This window comes from Nothobranchius furzeri, chromosome 6, assembly GCF_043380555.1.
Source record: "Nothobranchius furzeri strain GRZ-AD chromosome 6, NfurGRZ-RIMD1, whole genome shotgun sequence".
Lineage (NCBI taxonomy): Eukaryota > Metazoa > Chordata > Actinopteri > Cyprinodontiformes > Nothobranchiidae > Nothobranchius > Nothobranchius furzeri.
In genome coordinates, this window is record NC_091746.1 from 26,493,323 (window position 1) to 26,520,012 (window position 26,690).

The 26,690-nt window shown below is 45.5% G+C and overlaps 1 protein-coding gene across 13 annotated transcripts in view; it reads left to right on the forward strand.

The window, feature by feature from the left end:
- Window positions 1–26,690, forward strand: part of ctnnd1 (catenin (cadherin-associated protein), delta 1) — a 55,542-nt gene that overhangs the window by 21,904 nt on the left and 6,948 nt on the right. For 12 of the 13 annotated variants that reach the window (XM_054743901.2, XM_054743903.2, XM_015971930.3 and 9 more), the window contains 12 exons: window positions 70–141; window positions 6,014–6,164; window positions 11,766–11,967; window positions 14,104–14,221; window positions 16,846–17,002; window positions 21,726–21,743; window positions 21,979–22,044; window positions 22,188–22,315; window positions 25,274–25,424; window positions 25,501–25,696; window positions 25,793–25,986; window positions 26,076–26,123. In XM_054743901.2, the coding sequence (XP_054599876.2) occupies window positions 70–141; window positions 6,014–6,164; window positions 11,766–11,967; window positions 14,104–14,221; window positions 16,846–17,002; window positions 21,726–21,743; window positions 21,979–22,044; window positions 22,188–22,315; window positions 25,274–25,424; window positions 25,501–25,696; window positions 25,793–25,986; window positions 26,076–26,123 (1,501 nt within the window). The remainder of the gene's footprint in view (window positions 1–69; window positions 142–6,013; window positions 6,165–11,765; window positions 11,968–14,103; window positions 14,222–16,845; window positions 17,003–21,725; window positions 21,744–21,978; window positions 22,045–22,187; window positions 22,316–25,273; window positions 25,425–25,500; window positions 25,697–25,792; window positions 25,987–26,075; window positions 26,124–26,690) is intronic. The other variant, XM_015971921.3, reaches the window with a different exon arrangement.

The window sequence follows — 26,690 nt, forward strand, 5'->3', positions numbered from 1 at the left end:
GTGCTGATCTATTATAAATAAGAGTTGACCACTGTTATCGTGACTAAAATCCATCCTTTTGATTCGTAGGTGAAGACTGACGTTCGTCGAATGAAAGGCATTCCTGCGCTGGTGGAGATGCTCGACAACCCTAACAGAGAGGTCCGGTTAAGGCTCATCTTTATAGTTTTTCATTTACAATTAACTGCTTTATTCGTTTATTGCAATGTAATTACAATTCACCACCAAAAGAAAAGGACACACGCTAATATTTCGATAGACCGCCTTTGGCTTTGATTATGACGCACATTCTTTGTGGCGTTGCCTCAGCAACGTTACCAGATTTATCTCCATCCATGTTGCATTAATGTTTCACCAAGATCTTGCATTGGTGATGGTGGAGTCTGACCGCTGCACAAAGCCTTCTCCAGCACATCCCAAAGATTCTCTATTGGGTTATGGTCTGGACTCTGTGGTGGCCGATTCATGTGTGAAAACGATGTCTCATGCTCCCTGAACCACTCTCTCGCTGTCTGATTGTCATCTTGGGGTTAAATAACTTGTTCCAGCTGAAAGATAATCGCCCATGCAGTAATTATCCAGTAGGAGGCGCCTACCTGTTTGCTTAGTTGAATCTTTTGGCTGGGCGGTGTAATTTTTATATTAACCCTTATGCGACTGTAGTGCATTTTTTGTGTTCAAAGGACAAAAACGTTAGAAAATTAAAGGGTTATATAAGGGTTAAGGCAACAATGTGGAAAATGGTTTAGAATAGGGCTGAACAATTTTAGGAAAAGGTTGAATTGCGATTTTTCTAGAAGAAATTGTGATTTCAGTTTGAGTCATGATTTCATTCAAATTAAGGTTTAACACATAATTAGCAGTATAGTCATAAACCATACCATACAAACATTTAAAGCTATTAATTTTCTACCATTTTTTTCACTTTTTATTTTTATTTTTTTTATTTGCTCGTGAAGCAATTTGTGATTTTTATCTAGAGAGGTGCGTTATAAAATTATGTTCTTATCCTCGTGGACTTCAAATTTCTTTCTATTTACCTGTGAGTTTTTAGTTACATCTGGCATTTACATGTTATACATATTTTTATTGTGACAAACGAGAATTCTTGTTTATAAAACAGCTGCTGAAAGCTTCCGGTGTGCAGATCAATAAAATGCTCAGAAGAAATCAGAGACCGTGTCACGGACTTACGCAAACTTTCAGACAGTCTTCAGTTTGTGGTTTTCAGGGTTTTATTTTGGCAATTTAAGAGAGGAAACAGGTCGGCCAATATGTTCAAGGATTTTGATTTTCTTCGGACAGTATTAAAGGATGTCGTTAATATTCAACTGTCCACTTCCTCGTGGGAAGCAAGGGGCCTAGTAAGGCTCCCATTCAAATAACCCCACCCCCTGAAAATTCTTACCAAGCCAATCGGCGCTGAACGGCGAACATCGCACGCCATGACGCTCAGTTTCTCATAAACAACGAAGACTGCGTCTGAAGTGGAGTTTGCTGCAGCTCTTTGCTCTGTTCTAAGTGACTGCTGTTGGCGACGGTGGCACAGGAGCTAACTGCTCGCCCCGTAATCGGAAGGTTGCAGGTTCGAGCCCCGCTCAGTCTGTCGCTGTGTCCTTGGGCAAGACACTTAACCCACCTTGCCTGCTGGTGGTGGTCAGAGGGACCGGTGGGGTCTGTGCTCCGCAGCCTTGCCTCTGTCAGTGCGCCCCAGGGCAGCTGTGGCTACTGTACATCGTAGCTCATCCCCACCAGTGTGTGGATGGGTGAATGACTGATTGTTTTGTAAAGTGCCTTGGGGGGTTCCAGGACTGTAGAAGGTGCTATATCGAATACAGGCCATTTACCATTTACTTTGACACGTCTTTAAATCCACAACAATAAGAAGCGTTAAAAGCCTTTTCTAGGGCTGTAACAAACGATTATTTGATCATTGATTAATCGGATGGGGTCTCGACTCGATTAATCGATTAGTCTGATTAAACAGGAAAATTAAAAAACTGCTAGAGAAACATTTTTTCTCTCCTTCCTTTACTGTAACAACAGAACATGATTAGAAAACAGTTCAACAGCATGCAAAACAACACGCTGTCACCTAAATATATCCACAATTAAATGATGATCATTAAAATTTCATGTATTTTATTAACACGTTCAGTAGTAAGCTACTGGAAATACTAATAACATTTAATTTCCACTGCAAAAAATGTATTGGTGACATCTATTATGTACATATTAGCATTAATCCAGTTGAAATTATGTTCACCGATGGACACATTTGTGAATTAAATGCTACAGTGGCTTGCCATAATCCTGCTGCGGTGCTGAAGCAGCAACCTGACTGAAGCGGTTCTGCTCCATAGCTCTGCAGACAGCTGAGAATAAACAGGATGTCGAGGACTTTTCTTTCGCTTGTAGAGTCTTAGTTTCAAAACCATCGTGTTTTTTCGGAACTCCTCTTGATCGTTAGCCTGCTACGGGCTAGCATTAGCTAATCTGCCTATAGTTGCAATTTTGATCCCAAACCTTGGACCGTTTCTTCCTTTTTGTCTTTGCTGGTTTCTCAGTTTTCCTCCACAACACCTAGATTAGCACACTGTGTGCCCGTAAAAAGCATCTTCCTTACAAAATAACAAGCAACTTACCTTGGTTCAATAAAGGTCTGGGGAAAAAGTCACTTGAAAAAAAGTCGCACCAGTGCTATTTGGGGGGGGGGGGGGGGGGGGGGGGATCCTGTTTTCCCCCAGCGAGAGCAGCCATCTAAGGCGCTCATCTACTGAACAGTCACAGGTGGGAGGGAGATCTTGGGAGAAGCAAAGAGTACATTGACTCGTACAGATTGATGACCTCGCCCGGCTGAAGTCCACCAATCCGAAGGGGGGGGGGGGGGGGGGGGGGTACAGCATCTGTCTGCATTTCTTCGTGGGGTTTTTATTTGCCTGCAGCTCAAGGCTACTAGGGCGTCACATTCGGATAACAAGAATTTGTTTGGGTCAGGCTGAGATAATTTTCCTCTCTGCCTTCAGTCTTTAAACTGATCATTTCCAGTCCTTCAGTGAAGCCAATTTTGGGTTTTTAAGCTTGTCCATACCGTCCGGTGACTCTCTCCGAGATGACATCCATTTTGTGCACTAATACCGGTATCGCATCTAGAACATTGTCCAACTTACGATTCACCTCGAGTAACGTCCCAGTCTGTGAGATCTCCACACGGGCGGTGCTTTCCGTGGGTGCGGGTCGCCCTCCAATCGCTCCCGTCTTCCCAAATTTCCTGAAAACCAGATATCCTCCCACTCCAATCAGGAGAAATCCAGTGATCATCAGGCCAAATATCCACACGTCTTCGATGTCCTCAATGGACAGCTGGCTGAGGCATATGATCTTCCAGGAATCCAACATATATCCCACCGGGTGTGTCCCCTGTGGACATGTGGGAGCCCCCTGCTCCATTCTCATTGTTGAAAAAATCTTATCAATCGCATTGAATGACCAGTTTATCAAATCCATGGTTAGTAAAACTAGAGTTTTTCAGAAGAAATGCAGAGAAGCGCTCTGTGGGCAGACAGGACAAAGAGCCTTGGGAAAAAAAGACAAGGGAGCGAAAGAGAGAAGCGTCTGTACTCCTCGAGTGCCTGAGGAAGAATAAATAAGATTTATTTAGCAGATCTCAAAAACAACAGCACACACAAACTCAGTCGCAGCATAAGTCCAACATTCAAGTTTTTTCTTGTAAACTGTGGTTTCCATAAATACATTTTAACTTAAAGGAATCAATCAATCAAATATACTTTATTAATCCCAGAGGGAAATTAGTAATATTCCACCACTCAGTAAAGTTGTGTCTTGTTAAGATTCCCCAGAGTTAGACAAGTCAGAATAAGCATTTTATAACCAGCCCAATATGATCTGGCAGCAGTTGGTTTTCTTAGTTTAGCATAAAACAATGTAAGTGAATTCACAAACCTTGTAGTGTTTTTATATGTAGGTGAATGCAAGCCTTCCCTTCCATTGCTTTATGCTAAAACAACTGGTTACAACATGTTTTTCTGACTTGGCTAACTCTAGGGAATCTAACTACACACACAAGTTTAGGGACAGAAGATCGCTGTAAGAATATTAAAATAATAAAAATGCAGCAATAAATAAAACGTAATACTTGTGCTTTGTAACAAAGTAACTCTCTGTGGAAGTTAACTTGGTGAACTTATTCACCCTGGACAGGAAATAATTGCACATAAGAAACATAAATAAGAATAAATTTAAAAAAAAGTTCCAAAACAATAATTTGTGTTCAAAGTTAAACGGAGTGGAGCCACACAACATGAGTTCATTAAGCTGGCGCCATCTGCTGGATAGGTAGCGCAATATCTGCCATATCGGCCATCTTTTTGGCCGATAGCCGATACTGATAATGACCCCAATATCGGCTGATAATGTCGGCCGGGCCCTAGTTGTTGCAGCCCTACTTTCTTCTTAAGAAGGATGTTTGCACTGTCCCCAGAGGCCATTACTGACTACAGCTAAAAATCTACAGTGTCCTGCTATACAGTCGTCATTCCTGCCTTTTTTTCTGATTGGTTATTTTTGAGTCCTGCCTAGGGCTGTCGCGGTTGAGGAATTCCTCCTGCGGTGATTCAGGGTGGCTTAATATTGCGGTGTGCGATATTATTGCAGTCCTTTTTTATTGCAGTACTATCTAAACATAATGTTTACACATTTAAAAAAGGTTAAAAATTGCCATGCCTTCTTTTATAACACTTTACTGAATGCAGATCAAAGGGCAGTAACGACACAGATCGCAGTAACGTTTGTTTCTCCGACAGTCAGAGTCCGACTGAACTTAAAAACAACAAAATTCAGGAGAAGGTTAAACTTTTAAATGCAAATTTGGCTGCAGCATCTAACAAATAAGAAACAAGTCCCCATTTTGTTTAGTTGTTTAAAATCAAGCATAAAAAATTACATGTAGCGCGCGCCGGGGGGGGGGGGGGCACACTATCACACGAATGACGGTGATTTATAGCTCGGTCACGTCCTTGTTACTCACAAGGAAAACCAGCATGTTAACCATATACGGTTTGAGAGAGGATCTGAGAGGGGTGGTAACATTTCCAGCAACACTGAAAACCCTCTCGGATGGTGCGCTCGTTGCACTAACGCACACGTACTTGCGTGCGACTCTGGCGAGCAAAGGGAATCTCTCCCGGTTGTTGCTCCACCATGTCAGGGGGGGTTTCTTTAGGGTGGATGCATTCCTCCTGCAGGTAGCGAGTGAGCTCCAGCTCGGCTCAAACTCTCTTCAGGACGGCTGCAGAAGCAGTGCTTGTCCGGGACTTCAGCAGGTCTCCGAGCGTTTATTTATTTATTTTTGCCGCTGCAGCTCTGTCTCGGCCAAGGACTCTGGCTGCGCAGCAGCTGACGTACTGAAAACCAAAGTGCTCCCAAAGGAGCGAAGTATACGTTTCGTTTTGATACCAGTGCAGCCATCCTTCTCAACATGCATCATTGAGTTGAACCAAGTTCAGTAATCGCGGTGGCCCATGATGCAGCGCGGTGGGCTTCTTCATATTGCGATATTTCATTTTTGCGGTTACCGCGACAGCCCTAGTCCTGCCCCTCTTGGTGCTCTCTGCCTCTGACTCGTCCTCTGTGCAGAATAGACAGAGGGTGAGTCTGGCAGGCCAGGCTGAAGATCTGATGCATCTTAGAAAACACTACATAAAGACTCCATAAAGTCTTTATCAGTTACACTGAAGGAACGTGCATCTGTGTTCAATAAATCTGGGGTTGTATGATCATGAACCTGCAGAATCAGACATTTCTTTGTTTGTTAAAAATGAACCTTGGTAATATACTAATAATGAAAGTGACCTCTTCATTGAGAACTTCCACCAAACTGTAACACGAGCCGGTTTCTTTCCGCTGTGCTTGTAATGTGAAATCATTACTTCCTTTATGAGACACTTAATGACGACTAATGACTCATAAAGCTGTCACCGGGTCCCTGTTGCAGGTTCACGCCGCAGCTTGTGGAGCTCTGAAGAACATTTCTTTTGGCAAAGATCCAGACAATAAAGTTGCCATTAAGAACTGTGATGGAGTTACTGCCCTCATCCGGCTGCTGAGGAAGGCCCGAGACCAGGAACTCACAGACATCATCACAGGTTAGACGCTCTACGTGGTTATAGGCTGATGTTTATGCTGACGTCTTGGTTAAAGTCTTGGTATTTGTCAAAAATATGGAAGGATTGCAGTTAAGAGCTCTAAATGTTTGCAGCGTTGGCTTCCTAATTCTGGAGGAAAATCCTCCGCCAGCTTCTTGTCATCTGAGGTTGTCTAGCATCTGATTGGGTTGCCTAAAGTTCACTTGTTGAGAAGACCAAGTTCACAAGAGCAAGTCACCCCCTACCAGAGTATTACTCCACTCCCACTTCCTGTTTGAAAAATGCAACAAATGCTGTTGCCTAGCACACCGAGAGGGCGGAACTGCTAACCAATACACACACACACAGGCTCACAATGACATTGTGACATCATATGGTACCAGCTAACGTTCTAGGGTACCTCTTAGCCAATAGCGATGACAGATTTAAATTCAAATGCAGTGCAGAGTTTTTACCTGACAACGGCACAACACTGACAGTTTTAGGCAGAAAATTAAAATTTTAACTAAAATGCACTAAAGTGCAAAACTACTGACTACACGTGTCTGCAGCACGATTAGACATGCATTTATATAGTTTATCAGGAAAAAAAAAGTTGGTTTGGGGGTGACTTGCTCTTTAAACATCTGCAGTGGTCTCTAGTATAAATGAACGGCTTGTGAGTCGATCTCTGGCGCTTTTGTTTCAGGAAGTAGAAGTTAGCCCAGAGCAGAGGTGGGCAGAAAACGTCAGGATTTGATATTCAGACATCTCTCCTCTGATTGGCCAGCAGCAACAGGACTCTACCACTGGCTCCATTTGCAATGTTGATGTTTAATCTCCACAAATAACACAAGGCAGGAGGAGTGCTGCTGTGTGTTGGAGTTGCTAATGCTAATGGTTAGCTTCTACTAGCTGAGATGTGCTCTGCTGTTTTCTGGACTCTAAACAACATCAGCCTTCCTCATCACAAACTAAGATAAGCGAGTCCATGAATGCTAACATTATGATGTGCAAATGTCAGGCTTCACCTTCTGTTTTCTATCGGCGGCTAATGCAGGAGATGGGGTAGAAGACCATTTTCACTTTCAACCTGCAAAGTGACATGTCCATATTTCAAAAGTAATCATTTCTCTGTGAACTTGGCCTTTCAGCATCTTTTACAAACAGAGGATCCTAGTGCGGACTCAGAACTCGTTGGAGGTGTTGTAACTAGGAGCTGGTTCGGGGGAGGGGTCAGGTTTCCCTCCTGGACCTGCTGCTTTTGGGACCCAACCTCAGGAGTTTTCCCTCCCATTATAACACTTCAGCATGTCTACTGGCTCCAGGACTGGTTAACTGTAGAGGATCAGAAATCTGGATTAGTGATCTTCGTCTTCGTCTTCGTCTTCCTCCGCTTATCCGGGTCCGGGTCGCGGGGGCAGCATCCCAATTAGGGAGCTCCAGGCCGTCCTCTCCCCGGCCTTGTCCACCAGCTCCTCCGGCAGGACCCCAAGGCGTTCCCGGACCAGATTGGAGATGTAACCTCTCCAACGTGTCCTGGGTCGACCCGGGGGCCTTCTGCCGGCAGGACATGCCCGAAACACCTCCCCGGGGAGGCGTCCAGGAGGCATCCTGACCAGATGCCCAAACCACCTCAACTGGCTCCTTTCGATCCGGAGGAGCAGCGGTTCTACTCCGAGTCCCTCCCGAATGTCCGAGCTCCTCACCCTATCTCTAAGGCTGAGCCCGGCCACCCTACGGAGGAAACTCATTTCGGCCGCTTGTATCCGCGATCTCGTTCTTTCGGTCATTACCCAAAGCTCATGACCATAGGTGAGGATTGGGACGTAGATCGACCGGTAAATCGAGAGCCTGGCTTTCTGGCTCAGCTCCCTCTTTCCCACGACAGATCGGCTCAGCGTCCGCATCACTGCAGACGCCGAACCAATCCGCCTGTCGATCTCCCGATCCCTCCTACCCTCACTCGTGAACAAGACCCCGAGATACTTAAACTCCTCCACTTGAGGTAGGACCTCTCCCCCGACCCGGAGGTGGCAAGCCACCCTTTTCCGGTCGAGAACCATGGTCTCAGATTTGGAGGTGCTGATCCTCATCCCAGCCGCTTCACATTCGGCCGCGAACCTACCCAGCAAGAGCTGAAGGTCAGAGCTGGATGAAGCTAGGAGGACCACATCATCCGCAAAAAGCAGAGACGAGATTCTCCTGCCACCAAACTCGACACACTCCACACCACGGCTGCGTCTAGAAATTCTGTCCATAAAAGTGATGAACAGAACCGGTGACAAAGGGCAGCCCTGGCGGAGTCCAACCCTCACTGGGAACAGGTCCGACTTACTACCGGCTATGCGGACCAAACTCACGCTCCTCTGGTAAAGGGACTGAATGGCCCTTAACAGAAAGCCACCCACCCCATACTCCTGGAGCGTCCCCCACAGGGTGCCCCTGGGGACACGGTCATAAGCCTTCTCCAAATCCACAAAGCACATGTGGATTGGTTGGGCAAACTCCCATGCCCCCTCCATCACCCTTGCAAGGGTATAGAGCTGGTCCACAGTTCCACGGCCAGGACGAAAACCACATTGCTCCTCCTCTATCTGAGATTCAACTATCGCTCGGACCCTCCTCTCCAGTACCTTGGCGTAGACCTTTCCAGGGAGGCTGAGGAGTGTGATCCCCCTATAGTTGGAACACACCCTCAGGTCACCCTTCTTAAAGATGGGGACCACCACCCCGGTCTGCCACTCCCTAGGAACTGCCCCCGATGACCACGCAATGTTGTAGAGACGTGTCAACCATGACAGCCCTACAACATCCATAGCCTTGAGATACCCAGGATGGACCTCATCCGCCCCCGGGGCTCCGCCGCTGTGTAGTTGTTTGACTACCTCAGCAACTTCTGCCCCTGAGATCAGACAGTCCATCCCCAGGCCTCCCAGCTCTGGTTCCTCCTCGGAATGCGCATTGGTGGGATTGAGGAGCTCCTCAAAGTATTCCTTCCACCGTCCGACTATAGCCTCAGTTGACGTCAGCAGCTCCCCATGCCCACTGTAAACAGTGTGAGCGAGTTGCTGCCTTCCTCTCCTGAGGCGCCGGACAGTTTGCCAGAACCTCTTTGGAGCCGATCGATAGTCTTTCTCCATGGCCTCACCAAACTCCTCCCACGCCCGAGATTTTGCCTCGGCAACTGCCACTGCTGCACCCCGCTTGGCTATCCGGTACCTGTCTGCTGCCTCCGGAGACCCACAGACCAACCACGCCCTGTAGGCCTCCTTCTTCAGCCTGACGGCTCCCCGAACCTCTGGTGTCCACCAGCGGGTACGGGGGTTGCCACCACGACTGGCACCGGCCACCTTACGACCACAGCTAGCAACAGCCGCCTCGACAATCGCAGAGTGGAACAAGGCCCACTCGGACTCAATGTCCCCCACTGCTCTCGGGACGTGGTCAAAGCTCTGCCGGAGGTGGGAGTTGAAGACCGTCTTGACAGGTTCTTCTGCCAGGCGTTCCCAGCAGACCCTCACTATGCGTTTGGGTCTGCCAGGTCTACGCGGCATGTTCCCTTGCCATCTGATCCAACTCACCACCAGGTGGTGATCAGTTGACAGCTCCGCCCCTCTCTTCACTCGGGTGTCCAAAACATACGGCCGCAGGTCAGATGATACGACTACAAAATCTATCATCGACCTGTGACCTAGGCTGCCCTGGTACCAAGTGTACCGGTGGCCATCCTTATGTTCGAACATGCTGTTCGTTATGGCCAAACTGCGGCTTGCACAGAAGTCCAATAACAAAACCGCTCGAGTTCAGATTAGGTGGGCCGTTCTTCCCAATCACACCCCTCCAGGTCAAGCTGTCATTGCCCACGTGAGCATTGAAGTCCCCCAGCAGGACAATGGAGTCCCCTGATGGAGCACTATCTAGCACTCGTCCCAGGGACTCCAAAAAGGGTGGGTACTCTGAACTGATATTTGGCCCATAAGCACAAACAACAGTCAGGACCCGTTCCCCGACCCGAAGGCGCAAGGAAGCTACCCTCTTGTCCACCGGTGTAAACCCCAACACACAGGCAGAGAGTCTCGGGGCTAACAAAAAGCCAACCCCAGCCCTCCGCCTCTCACCCGGAGCAACTCCAGCAAAGTAGAGTGTCCAACCCCTCTCCAGGTCTCGGGTTCCAGAGCCAATGCAATGTGTCGAGGTGAGTCCGACTATATCTAGCCGGTACCGCTCAACCTCTGCCACAAGCTCCGGCTCCTTCCCCGCCAGCGAGGTGACGTTCCATGTCCCAAAAACTAGTTTTCTTGTCCGGGGATTGGACCGCCAAGGCTCCCGCCTTGGTCTGCCACCCGATTCGCATTGCACCGGACCCTTCATGTTCCTCCTGCGGGTGGTGGGTCCACAGTTGGACGAGCCCATGTATCCGGTTCGGGCTGGGCCCGGCCGGGCCCCATGGGCGAAAGCCCGGCCACCAGGCGCTCGCTCACGGGCCCCAACCCCAGGCCTGGCTCCAGGGTGGGACCCCGGTAACCCTCCGGGCCGGGTACTCCGACTCTTCGTTTTAACCGCCATGAAAGATCCTTCGAACCGTTCTTTGTCTCACCCTTCACCTAAGACCAATTTGTCATGGGAGACCCTACCAGGGGCACTAAGTGCCCCAGACAGCATAGCTCCTAGGATCATTAGGGCACTCAAACTCCTCCACCACGATAAGGTGACGGTAGTGATGCCCAGAAAATTTACTTCATCACAGAAACCCCACCAGGACAGGCTCTGGTAGTCGATGCTTTGAACAACCTGCAGAATCAGTTTTTCCTCTTTTGTCTGTTTGTTTGGGGTTTAAAAGGAGGTAGTTTGGGACGTGATGCAGGAGGATGTGGACTTGAATATAGCTGCACAAAACAAAAGTTAGAATTATTCATTAATATTTAGCTCATTAGAATGTAGGGCTGCACGATATTAGGAAAACCTGCAATATTCGATAACAGTGATTAATATTGCGATGACGAAATTACTTGCGATAAATAAAAACTTAACTCAGGAACAAAAATAATCAAAAACAAAGAAATTTTAAAAATGACAAAAAAAATCTGAAAAGCAAAAGATGTGAGGAAAGGGAAAAAGAAAATGAACACGAAAAGGCGCTCAGTGGACCCCGGGATAAGCAGAAAGAGCAGAACAAAGCTAACTCAGGTGTTTGCTAATCATCAAAATTAAGTGTCGTCCACCTCGGGGGCGGGCCTCTAACCTATGAGAACCCACCCGATTGGCCAAATGGGTGAAGAGTTCTGTTTGATTGACAGAACGTGTCATGTGTAGCAAACATTTGAGCTGACCATTCATTGCGATATTTTTCTGATCTTTGCGATATGCATATTGCACATGCTGATATCGCGATAACGATATATTTGCGATATATTCTGCAGCCCTATTAGAATGGGAGTTGTTGATCATTAGAAACGTCATCAAAGAAGATAATTCCGCCTTCTTTATTACAGCAGGAAAAAAGTGACAAAATATCCAAATATTTTCACTGAAAATGTTTTCGGTGTAATTATGTCTTTTCGATGGGTTTAGTTTGAAAGCAGCACTTGGCTGAATGAGTTAAAATTCTGGTTCTCCCAGGGACGTTGTGGAACCTGTCGTCCCACGACTCTGTGAAGATGGAGATTGTGGATCATGCGCTGCACGCCCTCTGCGACGAGGTACTGGTGCCCCATTCAGGCTGGGAGCGAGGGTCCAACGGGGCAGGAGGCGGCGAGGAAAACTGCAAGCCTAGGCATCTGGAGTGGGAATATTCGCTCACCAATACAGCCGGCTGTCTGAGGTATGAACGCTTCTAGTGCAGATGGAGGGATGGTGGATGTATGTAGGAGGGAAAGTCGATGGGAACCAGTAACAGAAAGTGACGGAGCTCTAAAAGGGAGGAAGCGAGAGCCAGGTAATTACCAGAGCAGTCGGACCAGATATGTGTAATTGAGTGGAAAATGACATTATGGTCAGATTACGAAGATTAGCTGTTTTTTGATGGAATAAAACTTGGAAAATTTCCAAATAACCTTTGAATAAATGTTCAATTTCTGCAAATCTGAAACGTTTTTAGGAGTAAACTCATTTATTGTTTTAGATGTAACTGTGGTGAGAACAGGGTTTTAAACCAGCCGGCCGTTGACTTGTTCAGTGTAAACGGCATCTGCGCGCTCCCTCCAACCACACAGTTAATTAGTGTTCATCTGCTTCTGGAGGAAAGTAAGTCGGAGGTTTTGGTGTTTGGAGGAGTTCTGTTCAGCCTCAGCGTTAATCTCCGGCATGTTACGGACTTTAAATCTGTGCAAGAGCCGTAAAATAAATGCATCAAAATTGTTTTAGGACTCGTTTTATCGGTCTGCGGGTCATAAACCTGAAATCTGATTTTCCCAAGATGACTGAAACGGAGTTGATTTGGTCACAAAGCAGAAAGATCTGGAAAATTTTAAAGGAAAACTGCACAAATATTTCTTCGCATTTCAAACATCGATTAAGTAAATAAGTGATGTGGATTTACGTCATTTTAGCAGTAGATGGAGCAATATAGAAGTTATTGAAAATTTATTTTGCTTAGATTTTTTAAAGATTTAACTGAAATTCAGCAGGTTTTAAATTTACTGTTAAAAATAAAACGTGTTTATTGCTTACTCAGCGTTTTGTTTCACGTAAAGGTTAGTGAAGAGCTGGAAGGTCTCTGGATAATTTTTCACCCTTTTGCTACAACTAAACATTTCTGTGTTTTCATTCTTTAGATTAATAGTAAAAAAAAAACTGACTTATCTGTAGGTTTGAGGGCTTTCCTTTTCCTCTGCAGTCTTGATTTTATTATTGTTTGCCTGCAGCAACTTGTTGATGAACGTCCCAAAAGTATGCAGGTAGTAGTTAAACAAACACACACACACACACACACACACACACACACACACACACACACACACACACACACACACACACACACACACACACACACACACACACACACACACACACACGGTATTGTTAAGAAAGGCGTTTCTGTCACTGGGTCAAAAGGACAGAGTTTCGCCTCCTTGTTGCTTCCTTTACTCAACTGAGTCCGTGTTAGTTTTCCATCGGGTTCAGGCTAGTCTTCGAATATGATTGGTTCAGAGATCCAGAGGTGTAACATGATCTTATTTTATTTATTGACTTGTATTTAAAGAGCAAGTCACCCCCTACAAGGAACTTACTTCACAAATTGAACAAATCAAACAGTTTTGGGGATTTTCTGAATCGTTGTGAGGTGACGTCATTTGTTTCACAATAACAGGTTTGTTTTCTCTGTTATTAAAGCTGCAATAGCAAATTTAGAAAATATATTACCTCAAAGAAACGTTTTCATGTCTGTTAACGTTCTAACATAGAGCCATGAATTTATCATTGAAAGTAAAAAAAAAAAAAAGATCTCGCTTTTATCTAAAAATCTCCAATAACACATTTCAGAACAAAAACCAACTATTGGACCATGCGGTTGTCTGTCTCTCGGAACCGCCGCACTTCCCCGGGTCCTCCACTCATCACACACTCACGTATTGAGCACCAGAACACCACCGGTGTGAGAGGTTCTCCGCTCAGTAACATCAGAGGAGGAGAAACAGCCGGCTGCTACCACTTCAGCGTTAGGACAAACTACCAGAGTCCCAAAAACAAAATCACTGTTTCAAGTCACGGACATCAAAAGACGTTTGGACCTAGAAAACTGTGACTGGTGTTTGGCGCTATCTCGTTTCCTCTGGTGATGCGGGTTTCCGGTGGATGTGGATCCACAGAAGATACCAGGGGGAGAGTTCTGTGACCGTGTTTGCATTCAAAACTAGCTAGTTCTGTAGATTTGCTACTGCAGCTTTAAAGCCTCAGCTGACTCATTCATTCTGTTAACAGTTTGTAATACTTAAAAAAAATGTTTTTATTTTTTAAGAAATGTGAGTTCAGAGAGAAAGGAAGCAAGGAGGAAGATGAGGGAGTGCACAGGATTGGTTGATTCTGCCATGTACATCGTCCAGTCCCAGATTGACTGTAAAGAAATGGACACTAAGGTACGTGCGAGTCTGACTTGCATTCGGTTTCATTTTGTTCAGCTATTCCCATTCATCAGGAGTTTTCCCTCTTTATAATGATGTTTCTGTGTATAGCCTTCTGATTGACCTCTGTTTGGCGGAGTAGTCTCTGTCCTTTAAGACTGATAGGCTAACTGATAGTTAGTGCACAGCTGAGTCAAGCATGTCGCCACCTTCACGTTATGTTATTCTATGGCTGGACGATAATTCAATAGTTCAATACGTCTATCGACAGATTTGTGGTACGATAGAAAAAATAAATGGGTCGATAAAACTTGGATTAAAAAGTGTCCTTTTTTCATTATAACCTATCAGGTAGCAGCATACTAGACTCACTACTTACTCCTCACCAATCAAAAGCACAGACTCTGGCATGCTGCTTCACCAGGCCCTCCCCTCTCAAACCAAAACAAAGCACGAGGCAGCAAGATGTCGCAGCGAGAAGAGGCGGAGAAAAAATAAAACAGCTGCACATCAAATATATTTTCTACTATTTTTTAAAGATTTATTTAGTAATTATCGATATTGATCAATAGCCCCATGTTATTCACATTTAGTTGTTGTGCCATCCATCCATTTTCCTCCACTTATCTGTGGTCGGGTCATGGGGGCAGCTGCCTAAAGCCTCGGAGGTGAGGAGACACACGATGGGTGTTTCTCAGTGTCAAGGCACCTGGCCTTGTGAGGCGATGCCCTTCCTTGGTCAAAGAAAACGGTTAAATGGAATAGACTTGCATCACATGACTGCGGCTTCCACGGCGGTCACGCAACATCACGTGACACAGGAGATAACGTTATATTTTATACGTTTTAGTTTCTAGATAGATAGATAGATAGATAGATAGATAGATAGATAAAAGAGGGCGAACGCCTTTGAAGCGGGCAAATAAGACGTTCAGCTGTTATGCCAACGAGATTGAGTCATGGCAGTTGACTTGCGGGGTCTCATGGTCTCTTCCCTATGATGTTCAGGCCCTGCCATGCCTTACGAGCAATTCCAAATGTGAGTTGGTGCTCCACATTTAGTGTTTGCTTCCTTTTTGCAAGGATGGCTCTCCTCTTAAAGTCTTTCTCCAGCACCCTCACACGCTCATGGTCCTTCTGAAGGAAGGCCCGTTTCTTCTTCACCAGGCACATTTTAAGTTCCTTTTGTGATCCACTTTTTGTTGTTTGGGTGTATTTTTTTAGTGGTGACTATTTCTTCGCAAAAGAGAATATATGAGGTCATTACATCTGTCAACGTATTCAGATTGTTTCCACTGTCATTAAAAAATAGGTCCCAATCGGCCATTCCAAAACAGCCCCTTAATGCTTCTCTCGAATCCTCATTCCAAACTTGGATATTTTTTGTTACCACTTCCCATCTTCAATTGTGACCTGTATTTTGGTAGTAGTAAGATTACATTGTGGTCTGATCTACCAAGAGGTGGACGTGACTTTGAGATGTATGCCCTCTTAAGGCTGTTGTGACATATTGCCCTGAATTATAACGAGCCTTTTACTTTTTAAATTGTGTATATGTTTATTAAATTAAATATATAAATGAGTTACTACCCGCTGGCCACCGAAGCTGCATCTACTAAGCAACTAACCAACCATAGATAACTTCTTTGGATCTAAAAAAAAATTTTTTTTAATTAGTTGACTTACTTTTAAACTTGAAAATTGTCCCAGAAGTAGCTGCTGGCTTCTGATCCGCCGTCCTTTTGGAAATACCGCGGTGTATTGTGGGTAATTTTTGACCAAGGCTAGGCTACAAGACACCTCCCGTGTGTCCTCGCTCAGCTAGCTAAACGGCTAACAAACGGAGAACACACGCCTCGGTAGAACGTGAACGTTGGAACAAGTCTTGGCGGCTCCTGATGACGTAGCTCCTAGGCAACCGGGGCGGGGCCAAGACATCAAGGCAAGGTTCCTTGACATTGAGAAACACCCAATGCCTTTACTCGTGGTTACAAGTGATTGGTCAGGAAGCCGCTTCCTTTAATTTTTTCAACAACACCACCAATCCACCTCAGAAAAACAAAACGAGAGCCGAATATATCTAGTGGCAGACACCGAGTAGAGCAGCTTGTCCAGCAATCAGAAGGTTTTAGGTTCAATCCTGGCTCCCAACAGAATTCTGCTGTAGTGTCCTTGAGCAAGACACTTCCTGGCTGCTGGTGGTGGTTGGAGGGACCGGTGGCGCCTGCGCTCGGCAGCCTCACCCCTGCCAGTGCGCCCCAGGGCAGCTGTGGCTACATCGTAGCTCATCACCACCAGCGTGTGAATGGATGAGTGATGCACTGTAGTGTAAAGCGCCTTGTAGTCCCGGACTCTAGAAGGTGCAGGTCATTTATAAATGTCCCTAATAGGAGCGGAATGTCGCTCTTACAAGACTGCATCAGATCATTTTTGGGACTGTTAGCTCGTCAGCTCTGTTAGAAGTAAACTCGATTTCTCCCATCAGAAGCCACTCTAAGGCAGAAATGCACAGAAGAACAGTTGAAATCCTTTAAAGTGTGAAATAACTTCAGCTTAGTTCAGAGTTTTCAACTCAAAGAGCAGCTTGTGGAATAAAAATTGGATGAACTGATTTTCCTTTGCTGCACTACGTTTTGCAGCTGGTGGAGAACTGTGTTTGTCTGCTGAGGAACTTGTCTTATCACCTGTACAACGAAATCCCCAACGCTGAGCGATACGTGGACACCACGCACAACAGCAGGGGCGCCGCCCCCACCGGCCAGAAGGGCAGCTGCTTCGGCTCCCGCAAGGCCAAAGGTTTGTGTCGCTGAGTGCTTTCACCCACAACTCTGGACTGATACTAACACACACAATCTCACACACACTTGTACAAACAAAAGCAGCCGCAGGAATGCTTCATCCCCTGCTCAGCTGCTGTTGATCTTTCACCGAGTATTGACTTGCTTTGTCTTCCTGACTGCAGGTTTGTGATGTTTCTCACCTAAACGGCTGATTCAGCTAGACCATTCATAAAACGACCCACGCATTTCCTTTAAAAAACAGAAAATAAAAGAGAAATTTTAGAACCTAAAGTCAATATCAAGTATCTGTAAATAATAAAACAAAGTTCTAAGTTGAAGAGAATAAAATTTTATAATGCAAGAAGCCGATGTCCTTGTATGTGGACGCATGATCTCAGGAGGCAGATTGGACGTTAATCGTTTTTGCAACACTCTATTTACCGTATTTTCCGGACTATAAGTCGCACTTTTTTTCATAGTCTGGCTGGTCCTGCGACTTATATACCAAAGTATGTATACCGCGCTGCTGCGGGCCTGCTCCGGCCCAGGAATGAGCTCCCCTGTCCCGCTGGGAGGGTTTCAAACACCACCATCCTCTGCTGGAGACCGTGGCGCGCGGCTATGCCCTGATTGTTTATTCTGTTATTGTTACCGGTACTTGTCTTGCAATGTGAAACGCTTGGTCTCAGATTTTGTTAGAAAAATAATAAAATTTCCCCCCAAAATGCAACTTATAGTCCAGTGTGACTTGTATATGTTTTTTTTCTTCTTCATTATACATTTTATGGCTGGTGCGACTTATACTCTGGAAAATACGGTACTTTTACGTATTATACATTATTATAAAGCAACAATTGTTGTGATTGTATGACAACCGGGGATACAGCCATAACTGTTGACACGGGGAAGGTTTCCTTCAGATGCGTCTTTCAATGTTTTCAACATAATTCCTGTTTGCATCCTCACATTAGCTTCAAGCCTTTACTTCACCGACCCTGATGTGTGACCTTTGGATCGACACCTTAACTTGATCAACAGGTAAAGGGAAACCTCTGTGTTCCACCCGGTCCTCCCCAGCGGTCAGCCCGGCGCATCTCTGACTCAGAAGCTCCGGTGTTGTGCACAGCAAACTCCAGTTGTAGCTACGTAGCTACCTCCGTTAGCTTAGCTCCCACCTCCGCGCTAGCTTTGTGTTAGCTTGCAGCTACATCGCTTCAGTTCGACGGGTGTCGTCATTTGATCCCAGCCGTACAGCCCCACCCTCAACTCCACCTCTCTTCCTTCATTTTTGGAATTGTCTGGGTTTGACGGAACCTGTGACACGGTCAAAATGGCGGTGGTGGCCACCTCCCATTTTGGCTCAAAAACGTATAATTGGAGCCTATGAACACAAATTGTCCAGTATATATGGCAATGGTCGTAACCCATATCCCCATGAGGACATTTGATTGGTGGAGGGCTGCATGTCGGGTCCAGAAAAAGCTTGAACGTTACATGAATATGTCACACATCAGTTTTTACACCTTAACTTAGTTATTTTGCAGATGCATTTTCAAATTATGAACTTCTTTTATGTTTAGTTGCAGTGGCGGCTCCAGAAATGTTTTTCTGCAGGTGCTATGAAGGAGCTGGTCTTTTTATTGAGGGTGCTATGAAGGAAGTGGTCATGCGTACCTATTGTTCTCTAAAACATCTTCAACACTAGCAGATACACATGCGTGCACAACACCTCAACAAAACCTGAAACAATCATTAATATACATCATAAACATATGAACAATCGCTGACTTTTCCATGAAATCATAAACACATACAGCCACACAGAAAACCATCTATAGTTTTGCAAGGTTAGCTAACGTTAGCGTTAGCATTTCCAGCAGCAAAACCCTGGACTGCTGCGGCGGTTGAGGGTTGACTCTCTTCATCCAGATCCGTAGGTTTCTGTGGGTCTGAGCCCTAGTCCACACGTAGCCGGGTTTTTTTAAAAACGAATATCCGACCCTCCAGAAACTTGCATCCACACCACCTCGTTTTAAAAAGAAACTCTGTCCACACGTACCCGGATAAATACGTTGTTAAGGACATGCCAGACCTGTAGGCGGCAGTACTTCCCCCGTTCTTAACCTCGTCCTTCGTCTGTGGTCTTCCGCAAGGAGCAGTAATTCCGCTTGCATAAACAAACAAGCAAAAAGCGCTTGGACAATTGATAAAGCGAGCGCAGCTCTGAGGGCATCCATGCTGTCGGCTAGTGTAAACACAGGTCGCACACGTGATGTCAGCATTTTTTTGTCGCGGAAAGTGACGTTGCGGACCTTAAAACTCCGGTTTTGTCCGTCCACATGCAGACACCCAAAACGGAGAAAACGCAGATCTTCACTTTGGCCGGAGTTTTTAAAAAGATCCGTTTTCGTGTGAAAAAACTCAGTTTTCATGTGGATGACAGGCCAAAACGTAGAAAAATATCTATGTTTTGGCAGATCCCCGGCTACGTGTGGACAGGGCCTGAGATCACGTCGTTTCTGACTGAACCCGTGGAAATGTGGGCAACAAAAACCGATCCATTTTACCACTAGCTCTACCTTTCACTCGTTCACAGGTGGAAAATGAGGTCAAAGGTTAACATCACTTTCCTGTTTTGGTTGAAGTTTTTACTATCTATATTATACTTTACTGATTATTTTTGTTTTGTATGTTAAATATTATCACATCCACACGTTAAATTAAAATTAAATTGTAAAAAAAAAATACTTGGGGGTGTAATGACTAATCCAGGGGTTGCTATAGCGCCCCCTAGCGCCCACCCTGGTGCTGCCACTGTTTAGTTGAATAAAAAATGCCCTGATTAGGATGAAGCGGTTGACTCTTAAACCACAACATTCCTCTAAACTGGATACCGTGGCTTCACAGAAGGTGTTGCTGCTTGGTTTACCTCTATGACACGGAGGAATGATCGTTTACAGCAGCGCTCACAGCAAATAGGAAGTAACGGCTGGTGGTGCATCATTAATTATTCAGTACTTACATTTTTCTCTTCTGCCATTCCAACCACTTTGTAACGATTCTTGTTTCGGACGTGGCTCCGTGCAGGTTTAGTTTATTTGACTCCGCTTATTAAAGCGACATGGCGTACCGTAGGTTGTGTTTCAGCTCCACGAAGCGAAAGCTTCTCTGCTGCTCGTCTTCTCCTGCGTTTTGTCTTAAGTGAATAGAGGTTAGTACGAGAAACTGCTGCTTAATTTTAAAGCTTTTTCTGTTTGGTTTCATCGTCTTCTGTTAATGTTTCAAACCCAAAGCAGAGTTTTACTTTTCTGGCTGAAACATCGATGAAGCTAACGCTTAGATTAGCCATTAGCCTGTTCGCGCTCTTCATTCTGGTGACTGAAATTGGGTGAAGGTCATATGATAATTATAGATAGATAGATAGATAGATAGATAGATAGATAGATAGATAGATAGATAGATAGATGTATATGTATAGATTAAAGTTAAAGTCCCATTAGTTGTCACACACACTGATGTGTGTGCGACATTTGTTCTCCGCATTTGACCCATCCCCTGGGGGAGCGGTGAGCTGCAGACACAGCCACGCTCGGGAACCATTTGGTGGTTTAACCCCCCAATCCAACCCCTTAATGCTGAGTGTAAAGCAGGGAGGCATTGGGTCCCATTTTTTCAGAGTCTTTGGTATGACCCGACCTGGAATCGAACCCTGATCTCCCAGTCTCAGGGCGGACACTCTACCACTAGGCCACTGAGCTGGGATAGACAGATAGGTATAGGTATAGATAGATAGATAGATAGATAGGTATAGATAGATAGATAGATAGATAGATAGATAGATAGATAGATAGATAGACAGATATTTTTATTCGGTCAACAACAACAATTTATCAATTTTACGTAAAAGTAATCAAGCAACCGAAAAAAGGAATAGGTTGAAGCCTAGTGGCTTATAATTAGCCTATCAACTCCCACAGAGATGATCAAATCCTTAACCAAAGCTGATAGCTAAGATGCATAACATTTAAAGAAAAAGCAATGATAAATCAAGAAATCACATCAACACAAGGTTAGACAACACACTAAGTTTCTATAACTTTGGAAGATTCAAATTTTTAAAATTTTCCTGGAAAATGACAACGAATAACACATCTTCAGTTCATCATTACATCCATTCCATAACTTCACTCCCAAAACCGACACATCTATACTTGGCATTAGTTCTCACTTTAGGTATTTCAAACATTTAAGACCCCCTCAAATCATATTTTCCATCTCTTACTTTAAACATACTTAAAATACACATTGGAACCTTCTTTTTCACCGCTTCATTTCTAAAGTTTTAAGATATTAATGTCCTTAAATTTTAACATGGCTGATCCTACAAAATTTGGTTTGTGGACTCCCTATATCCAGCTTTAATGCTTTTTTTGCTGTTTTTTTTTAATTGAGCATATTTAAGAAAACATGTACTAAAACGGTTTTAGTACATGTTTTCTTAAATATGCTCAATAAAACCTAAAGTTCTCTGTGTAGAGTACGCTGCTGTTTCCCTCCACGCGCAGTTTGTTTTTGTTTATTTGGTTTTCTTTTACCTTTTTGGTGCCGTTGGGATCAGCGGTGGCTGATTTCCTTTTGCTTTAATGCTTCCTCCTCTTCTGCTTCTCTTTCCCTCCTCATCTGTCTTTTTTGTCCTCTCTCTCTTCCATTTTCTCCTCCACTGCCGGGCTCGGCTGCAGACGAGTGGTTTTCTAAAGGTAAGGTTCTAAGTTCTGCTTTCTGCCTGCTCTGGTCCTAGCTGAAGCTGCAGGCCGGTCTAACGTCAGAGGTGGGGGGTAACTCCGGTCCTAACATGCATCTTTTCCGTGTAAAAGTCACCTGAGTGGAGATGTGTTTTTTATGCATGTGTGACTAAACCAGACTAACACCTGAGGAAGCACTCACACACGTTTAGTTGTGTTTTGGGATTTCAACGCTGTGATTTTCTTCTAGGGAAGAAAGGCGAAGATCCTTCTCAGGATCAAGTCGATATTCCAGTGAGGTCCACACCTGCTAAAGGTAAACATCAGCTCTGTTGTGGTTTTTACATGGTCATGCTCAAGAGTAAACAAGCGTTTGCCCTTAAGGGGTTAACCAGTAGCAGCTGTCTTTGTCTTTATGCTTTGTACTCCTGCTGCTGCTCACCCCTCCTGTTGTTGTAGGCTATGAGCTGCTGTTCCAGCCAGAGGTGGTCCACGTCTACCTGTCGCTGCTGAAGGAGGCCAAGAACCCGCATGTCCTGGAAGCGTCAGCTGGAGCGATTCAGAACCTGTGTGCTGGGAACTGGACTGTAAGACCTGCTGCTGCTATCTTCTTATTTTAGCTCACATCGTCGTGTATTCTAGCCGAGCAATGCTGAAAAACCCAACGCGTTCCTGCTGTGATGCGTTTTTCAACCTTTTTCATAAAACCTTCAAATATAAAATAAAAGTCTGTTCAGGTCGATGTTTACATCGTCCAGCTGATCGAGACAGATGTATGAGTTTTAACTTCTGGATCTGACCAGGTGAAATAATTTCTGCTGCATGCTGGTGCAGTTAGTGGCACGGTTGCCTCATAGCGAGAAGGCTGCAGGTTCAAATCCCTGCTGTGTAGTGATGGGTAGATGAGGTGTTTCAGTACATCACCCAAACTGTATCGATGTGTCACCATGTTGGTCTACTGACCCCTGCTGGATTATAAACATCACTGCAAGCAAACCTAATAGCAAGATTTTACTGGCATCATGTCCCGGTGAGCCGGTTATCCGGGCCGGTCCGGTCCGCACCCCTCACTCCCACCCCACCACTCTGACGGCCACATTCCCACGCGTTTTTCTGCGATGTCTCAGCATTGGCGTCATTCTTTTATTAATGTATGCAAGTTCAGTTAAACAAATGTGACGTTTAACTTGCCTAAAATAGTTTGAATGATTTTTTTAAAAACATCTGATGGATCAAGCAGAAACTGAGAGGAACAGGATGAAACAAGGACATAAAAACAAATAACTCATTTTCTGGTATTGACCCTTTGCACCAACGTCACCTAATCACGTGGGTCCGCCATACTGGACGGCAAAAGCATGTAAACAGTGAGCGACACGAGTACTAAACAAAGGGAAAAATAGAGCCTGAAACAGTTTTTGCGATCTTTAGCGTTCCCTCTACTAGTTCAAGCTCGTGTTCAGTTATCAGAAGAAGTAGCACACCTACATGAAGCTCATGGAGAGCGGTATTTACAAAAGTTACGTGTTGTTAACTAGCTTTCGAACGTTAGCTTAAGTTCTCTCTGCAGCTGTTCACCAATGCAAACAAGCTGTCTACTTTGGCTAAATTCACCCGACTTGATTTATAACATGTTATAAACAACGTTTCATTTTACACCGAAGCTGAAAAAGTCCGGACCCCTACTGGTTTCTGTTGCTGGTGGTGTCACCGCGTGTTCAGCTGCTGCTCTCACACCACGATGACAGGATCTCTCTTGACTGTGACGCTCATAGTAAATAACCTAATTTTAACACACGTAATCCTACATTGGAGCAATATTGTAATTAATTATCTCGCGTTTCACTTCAGTGGACGGTACCGAGGTACCCCATGGTGGAATATCCATCCATCAGAAGAACGCATCACATTTGTCCCTAAATAAACGTTAACCTTACCCGGTAAAAACACGTTCGCTGTAAACCTGAGGGCTGCTAGTCCGTTTGACTGATCGCTGCAGTTCGTCTCCGTCCTCGGTCTCCATCAACGTTATTTTGGAGAAGAAAAAAACCGAGTTGAGAAGCTGTTACCATTTTGCTGTGAAACCAACTAAATAAGAGCGATAAAAGGCTACAAACTTCACCGGAGTTTCAACGTGTGTAAACGGTCTTTTTGCCGTCCATCGCGACGAATGGGGCGGTCCCATGAGTGGCGCGACGTCACGTGCAAAGGGTCAGTAGAAACGAAATGATCCCTCATGAACCACCTTGCATTTTCTTTCTGGCTCCTTCGTGTAACGGTGGAATAGTTTTGCTTCAAAAGTTGTACTTGTGGCAGAAACGCATCTGGTTGACGGAGGGCGACGCGCCTGCGTTTAAACGCAGTTCAACGTTTTACTGCTGTATCGGTCACGCAACTACTTCCTTAAACGATACGCACACCGACGCGGGTGTCGCTCTAATGAGCCAGATACATGCGTCGGTGTTTAACTTAGAAAATGTGGGCTCAACTTTAATTGTCAAAACTCCACACCCCCCACCCCACCCACTGCGTCGGAAAAAAAATGCTTGGTCACCCATCATCAGTTTTAGCTGCTTCAGGTGTATGACGTCAACAACTAGTCGAAGTCGACTGGATTTTCATTACTTGACGGTCGACTTTAAAAAAAATGGTCATGCAGCCCCATTATGAACCTGCCTGGGTCATTTATGGGCCATTCCCATCTGTACCGGGTCGGCCCGGGCCGGGTAGCGTAGGTTGTTTACATATCTGGGTGGCCTGGTATTTTTCCGGGCCAACCAAGGCTCATTCTCAGCCCTCTTCTCGAGGGGGTCTGCTTCAGGCCGACCAGGGCCAACACACCCACTGCTGACAGCAAATTCACACCTTCCATTAGAGCTAGCCTCTGATTGGTGGGTAGAACCAGCCCACATGGGCTTAAGACAAGGATGTGTGGAATCAACCGGGCCAGGCTGGGGCCAACTGGGGCTACCCGGCCCGGGCCGACCCGGTACAGATGGGAATGGCCCATAAGTGCCTTGTTGGAAATTATAGCCTTCCATCTCTCCAGGACCTGTACGTCTCCAGAACTCGTGGGCATGCAGGTCGGATAGCAGCTGACCCTTCTCACCCGAGTCACAGACTTTTTGAGCCGCTTCCCTCGGGCAGGAGGTTACGGTCCATCCGGACCAGAACCTCTCGCCATAAGAACAGCGTCTTTCCATCTGCCGTTAGACTTGTGAACAGCTTATAAACACACAACCATGTTCGTCTGCTGTACTTGACATAACGTTACGTTATCGGCCATATTACCTTTACCTGCCATTTTTTATAGCAAAGTTTTATGCTAGTTATTATATTTTATTCTACTTTATTCTATTTTTTAATTATATTATTCATGTTATATGTAGCACGTTAGTACCGAAGCAAGTTCCTAGTTTGTGAATCGTTTGTTCACTAACAATGGCAATAAACCTTTTCTGATTCTGATTCTGATACTTTTTAAAATCTTGAGATATTATCCAGTCCAAGGCTAACGCTTCATCTTGTTTGTTTGTGTTGTTCAGTATGGACGATGCATCCGGGGTTTGGTGCGCAAAGAAAAGGGCCTGTCTATGATAACCGAGCTGCTGAACCACGAAAATGACCGAGTAGTCCGAGCCATGTCCGGAGCCCTCCGTAACCTTGCCCTAGACGCCCGTAACAGGGAACTAGAAGGTGAGGCTTCAGGAACTCGTTTTACTCAGGATTCATCAGGTTGGTTTGTAACAGGACGCCGTGTGTTTTCCGTCAGGTCAACATTCGGTAGCTCAGCTGGTGGCGAATCTACCAGGCGGTGGTCAGAGTCAGCCGGTGCGAGCGCTGTCGGAAGAGACGGTTGTGTCTATACTGAGCACGCTCCACGAGGTGCTGGGCACCAACATCGATGCAGCCAGAATCTTCAGGACCTCGCAAGGAGTCGAGAGACTGGTTCTCATCCATAAGGACGGGTGGGGGCTAATCCACACGAGCACACCTTTTTTCCGTGCTACGTCCAGTTAGTCTGATCTTTGGTTTTTCTCTCTCTCCTTTTATGCGGTAACCAGTAACCGGTCGGAGCGGGAAGTCCGTGGAGCCGTTCTGATTCTGAAGACCCTCTGGGCCCATAAGGAGATCCGTCGGGCTCTGCAGAAGGACGGCTGGAAGAAGGAGGACATCCTGGTGGAAGTGAAACCTGTCGATAACAGCAACAGGCCCCTTGGAGGATATGAGGAGAGCACCCTCCCACTTATAGACAAAGGTGGGGTTGTGCTGCTGCTTTCTTTTATGCTCAGATTGTCAATCTTTACACATCTGTACACATCGTCTTTTATTCTTTCACACCCACAGGCAACAAAGGTGACCGGGACATGATTCCAATGAATGATATGGGACCAGGCAAGTGGAAAAAGACAGCTTATCAAATCAAATCAAAGATGCTTTATTAATCCCAGAGGGAAATTTGAGTTTCAGTACACACAATTCAGAGATCAGACATACATGGCCAAGACACATGACAAGAATTGGTGACTGGTCATTCGCAACCCTGAGTCGCGCTACCTTAATAGAGATAAGAGGGTTACATGAGGATTGGTTCAGGTGGAGGGAAAAAAGGCACTTCAGAGTTACCCTCCACCAGGAGGGCAGCTTTGCTCTGCAAAAAAAAAAACCCACCTCAGACAGATATGCAACAGACTTCAGACAACATAAGTGTCCACTTGGTGGGGTGGTGGGTTGGGACTATCCCCACTTCAGTTCCTGCAACCACGATAAGCAGCACATGTCACCTCAGTGTGGATAGGGGGAGGAGCATTGAGGGTTGGAGGGTTGCAGTGACCCTGGACATTTCAGCGGCCTTTTGCAGTCCCGCCCAGGCTGGGAAAGGAGACATAGTTGAGTTGCCATAGCGACGGCACATTCCACATATCTTCTGAGGGGGGAGTTGCGTACTGTTGCATTTTTTTT